Here is a 5,464-nt window from a genome sequence, read left to right as displayed (position 1 = left end):
TGACTCCAACTGCGCAGCTCCGGAAGTTAAACCACACGAACCCGGTAGTAAACATGTCTGTCATGTGATAGAAAGAAGCGAATGAAACGCTAAAGATCGTCTATTAACAGACACACTACTACTTAAACGTTTACGAAACTACTAAACGTTGGCTACCAGATGTCATGATTGGTATCATATACTAAAAAGGAGCAGAATGTATCTCCTCTATTTCTATTAGATACTATTTTAATTTATACTGTTATTTGTCAAGTTTGTTGTAAAATAGCTGAAGCGTATTATTCATTTACAACAATTGTGGTGTAAAGCTCTCAATTGATTTTTTTGTTTGTTATTGGAAACAGCAGCAGAGTGAGACCTCTTCCTTATTACTCCTAGCTAAACCTATCCGACTGAAAACACCGGCTGTGAACAGCTTGAAGGGAGTCAATATGCGACTCATCAGCCGTACATAACAAAGGGTTTTATAGGCATTTTAAACTTTCAGTGACCGTTACAGTAGTGTACAACAGTTCCATAAATTCCGTGTAATCCATCCAGGTCCATTTCAAGTTTCACTTTTCATTCGGGGGAACTTTTATCGCTGTTTTGTGTCCACCAGTGCAACACAAGCTAGGCTAAAGGAAACACACAGAACTTAAGCGAAACAATTGAAAACTGTTTATTATTCTGAGGTTCGTCTGCTGCCTCCACTACCATGGCTAGTAATCCCCCAGGGCAAGGTAATTTCCTTTATCTCTGGGCCAAAGGTACCTGTATGTGGTTATTGTTCACGAAAGCTGGACTCCTTGAAAGCATGAAAAAAATGTAAATGAAATTCCTTCCAAATAGAAACTCGAGAGAGCTGAAAACACCAGTACGTTTTACAAAATGCTTAAATAATGAAAACAGGGTGTCAAAGAAATAATCAAAGTCGTATCTTTTCTGCTTGAGAAGGTATTTATTTGATAATATGACATTCAGTGCTACCTTGACGTTTACCTCTTTAGTGTAAGTTTTAAATTCAACACAATGCAGATGTTTCTTTCATCTTAAATACCATTTTTGTACTTGGAATTATTTTGTCTACTCAAAATGTTTTATGAAATAATTTGTCAGATACATACCACTTGTCTTCTTCCTCTGAATTGTTGTTTCTTCCCCTCTCTGTTATGTAGCCTTCCCCAACAAGGCCAGAGTGGCAATCCTGGCCGAGATCGAAAAGGAGAAGAGACGACTGTTGCAGAGTCAGACCATGAAAACACCTGGAGCCAGGTAGGGATCATGTAAAGTCACTGAGTGTAATATGAGTTTTCCCTAAGTCTAAAGCATTGAGGAACTGTTTTTTTTTAAGGGGGGGGGGGGGGAATATATCAGTGATGTGGTATATTTATAGTTATAAGCATATAAGTGAGGGAATAGTTACATTTAAAACTCTTGATTCTCCTTGCTCTCTCCTTCCCCTTCACGTGTAGCATCTCCCTGTCCAGGCCCAATCTAAAGGAGTTCAGAGACAACGCAGAACAGCAACACATTGCTGCCCAGCAGAAAGCTGCTCTGCAGGTGAGACTGATAAATAAACATTGCAATTTTTTTTAAAATTTTTTTACATTTTTATTTAATTTTATTGATTTTAATGATCCTGAGCAAAATTACAACTTTTCATTTTGTTATTGTGGGACACCGTACTTACACTCATAGACAAGAAACACAAACAGAACCTGGAGACCTGCATTATTGGAGCGATGTCAGAATAGGGGGCTGCACAGGGACTGGCATCCCCAGCCATTGTGGGTCCGGTGCCTTGCTCAAGGACACTTGGGCAGTACTTGTTAAGGTAACTGGTACCTCTCCAGCTACAGGTCCAATTCCCAAATTAGTCCGTACCGGGTCTTGAACCGGCGACCCTGCAGTCAGGTGCGGCGTTATGGCTGGGCCTTATGTGCGCTGGCCCATTCGCTTGTCCAAACCAAGACAGGACAGCGCTGTGCGTGCGTGCATATCTGTGTTCCATGCCTCTCATGCTTCATCAATGCTGTAATGCAGAATGAATTCACACACTTTACGGATGCAATGTGTAAGTACAAAGGAGCGAGGAGGGTGGAACCTACAGTAGTTACAGCGCTGTAACAGAACCCACAATCTGAAAGGTGCTTTTGAATGTTTTGCATTAGAAGTCATGTTTGATTGAATCCCAGCTTATTGCCAGGCACCAGTTTGAATAGAGTTCTGCCAATGTTTATTTAGGAGAGAAGTACGGTGCAGAGGCTCCGTTTTAACAAAATGGTAACGCGAAACTTGTCCTGACTTTCTTCTCTTTCAGCATGCGCACACACACTCATCAGGCTTCTTCATTACTCAGGACTCCTCATTCGGGAACCTCATCCTCCCCGTCCTGCCTCGCCTGGAGCCTGAGTCTTGACCTTTTAACCCCTGCCCCCTCCCACACCCCCTCCAAACAACGCCACCACCATCTCCCATTGCTCAGTCTGAGCCCAAAGCATTGAAACGATCCATGTGCACATAAGAGCCATGTCTCTCCCAGTTTCCTCTTTTAAGTCTGTGATTAATGGAAGGTCATATGTCATGTTATAAACAACCTCAGGGGAGTGTGAATCCACTTGACATTATCCAGACAAGCAAGCTGACTGCTGATTTTCGGTTTCAAAACAGACACAAGAAGACTCCAGATATCTGTGAAACATCCTGGAAGTCATCCAGGGGCTGAAACAAACTCCACAGATGTGTGCGGAGTCCTGCTCTGTTGCTTATGTCTGCACTCTGCACAGGGCTTTCCATAACATGCACACTGTTTCACGTTTTTACATTTGCAAATACTTTGTATTGATATTGGATAATAAATTGTTACATTTGATGCTTCGTGTGTTTTAATATTCAATTCAGTTTTTATTTGAATAGCTATAGGAAAAGGAGATCAAGCTCTTGATACAAAGTCTTGGGCAATGTAAGCATGTTTTTTTAATTGACCGGTATTAAGTGGAAATGGGAAAATAAATCATTTCTGAAGTATGAATAAAACACTGGAGAAAACACAAAGACAACAAATAATTGCTGAATTTCCAAAGAGGAAGGGCGATAACAGGAATACTTCTGGTGGCCAGCCAGCATGGAAGTGTTAAATAGAAGGACAAAAGTAGGGTTTGGTATTCCAGGCTATCCATTTCCTATTAGTAATGAAAGACGCTTTCCTTACCCAATAAAGTTTTAGGTGGTTTCTTGTCCAACTGTGGTCTGCAGAATGTAGAACAACATAATAAATATATATATTTAAATACATATATGTCCAAGCATAACTAAACTTCTTTGAATCACTGATTCCCTGGAAACAAAATATGAATGAAACTGGTACAAGGTTGCTATTCTTTCAGCAGAACTATTGCACAGATGTTTCAGAGCCACAAGGAGAAATCTGCTGGACACAAAAGATTTGTAAACTCAGGTTGCAGTAATGGTGATCAGAAGGAAACAAGATTATAACAACATCATCATATACATCAACATATATCAACAACCTTTCAGTATTATATCTGAAGTCTGTACAGTCTTTGTTGTACAGTGTATATGTTTACCAGGTGCTTCATATGTACTATTTTCTATAAAGTACAATTAATGTGGAATATGACATTCCGATTCAGTAAGCACTATCGATCACTTTATCAGAATGGACAGCAGTTCTGTTTTTGCCTTCATTGTTTTGATCTGTGCTTTAATGTTTTCATCCATTGCCTGTTGGCAGCGGTGTCCATAAAGTGTCAGTGTCTTTATCATTCAAGGTACCAGTGGATCAAACACATCCAGAGCAGCCAGCCAGAGCTTTACCTTCTCTGTGATAAAACACTGACCTCTAGTGGCCATAGTGCATTAACGCAGGATGAAGGATAACAAACTTTTTTGAGCGCATATTATATTATATTACATTACATTACATTATATTATATTATATTACATTACATTACATTACATTATGTTATATTACATTACATTACATTATATTATATTATATTACATTACATTACATTACATTATATTACATTATATTATATTATGTTATATTACATTACATTACATTATATTACATTATATTACATTACATTACATTACATTACATTATATTATATTACATTACATTACATTACATTACATTACATTACATTACATTATATTATATTATATTACATTACATTACATTACATTACATTACATTACATTACATTATATTATATTATATTACATTACATTACATTACATTACATTACATTACATTATATTATATTACATTACATTACATTACATTACATTACATTATATTATATTAATATTATAATATATATATATTATATATAATATTATCACCATTCCTACCTCGGACTCGTTAGAAAAGTATTCCACTCTGAAACTACGATCTTTTGTCTCAAAATGCAAAACTAGCAGATAAATTGCAGACTTCATTCAGTAAGCCTTCTCATGGCTGCTGCGAAACCTTAATATTTTTGCAAGTTTCGTGAAATTCAAAGACAAAAATGTTTTTAAAAAAAAAAGATAAAAAATGTGCTTTAAATTGCGAACTGTTACTTGGTGTGTAGGATGTTTGGCCATATTACAGGAAACACGCAGCAAACGTGTGAAACAGCTCCTTACATAAAAATGATCTATAGACCTATTCAAAAATAGTTGTAGGCTAGATGACAGGAGACATTTAGGTCTATTTTTATTTAGGCCTTTTAGTTTAAAAAAAATAAAAAAAATAAAATGTTTATGAAATTTCTACAAGGGATGCCATAAAGAAATTGTAGTCATATTACAGAGAACAGGCCAATAAAATCCAATAGCCTAAATTCGCCTTTTAAAATGAGGTGCAATGTTTTTTCCATCTATGAAATCGGTGACTTGACTGAACTTGCTCCTGGCTCCACCCTCCGTTAGTCAGCCAGTCCACTACGTGTTAAGACCACAGACTGTAGGACTGGTTGGTGCCTTTAACTTACAAGCATCTCGGGGAGACGAGGAGAGAGGAAAAAAAAAAAAGGAACGTCCCACCCCCCGGCTCTTATCTGGAGGAATAAAGCAGCTACAAACCCGTGGAAAAGTTCGACAACTTTTTACGTTTTGTCGACAGCTTGCCTTTGAACGCGTCATGCTCATAGGATTTACTTTCTTTGCATTTTCCGACTAGGATTAAGTTCTGCATGGAAACAGATGATATTTGAACCCCGTACAGAGGAGCGGAGAGAGGAGGTGGGTGTCGGATATATAACCCAGTGTGATTCTGTTCTTGTTCTTTAATCCATGTATCTCTGCATGTACAAGAAGCCTGTTTTGGGTTAACAAAGGTGGGGAAAAATAAACCATTCGGTACCGCTGCGTGCTCATTCACTTCAAGTTTGTGAAAGATTTTAAAGGTGTAACCCGTGGAGAAAACGAGGTTGAGGCAACTTTGCAGCGAAACGCAGGACACAGAAAGAGA

General features: G+C 37.9%; 1 protein-coding gene across 1 annotated transcript; it reads left to right on the top strand.

Moving 5' to 3' along the window:
* The first annotated feature begins 372 nt into the window (after positions 1-372).
* Positions 373-2,854, top strand: LOC132992364 (SOSS complex subunit C-like). Its single transcript, XM_061061612.1, has 4 exons — positions 373-722; positions 1,158-1,254; positions 1,455-1,542; positions 2,303-2,854. The coding sequence occupies exons 1-4, from the start codon at positions 698-700 to the stop codon at positions 2,399-2,401; spliced, it is 309 nt and encodes a 102-aa protein (XP_060917595.1). The 5' UTR covers positions 373-697; the 3' UTR covers positions 2,402-2,854.
* The last annotated feature ends 2,610 nt before the right edge of the window (positions 2,855-5,464 follow it).

Source organism: Labrus mixtus, chromosome 17 (assembly GCF_963584025.1).
Source record: "Labrus mixtus chromosome 17, fLabMix1.1, whole genome shotgun sequence".
In the NCBI taxonomy this organism is placed as follows: domain Eukaryota; kingdom Metazoa; phylum Chordata; class Actinopteri; order Labriformes; family Labridae; genus Labrus; species Labrus mixtus.
This window is presented reverse-complemented; position numbering and strand designations above follow the sequence as displayed.

Coding starts and splice junctions, on each gene's coding strand:
- LOC132992364 (XM_061061612.1), top strand. CDS start 698: ATGGCTAGTAATCCCCCAGGGCAAG. Junction 723..1,157: donor TAGTAATCCCCCAGGGCAAG/GTAATTTCCTTT, acceptor TCTGTTATGTAG/CCTTCCCCAACAAGGCCAGA. Junction 1,543..2,302: donor AGCAGAAAGCTGCTCTGCAG/GTGAGACTGATA, acceptor CTTCTCTTTCAG/CATGCGCACACACACTCATC.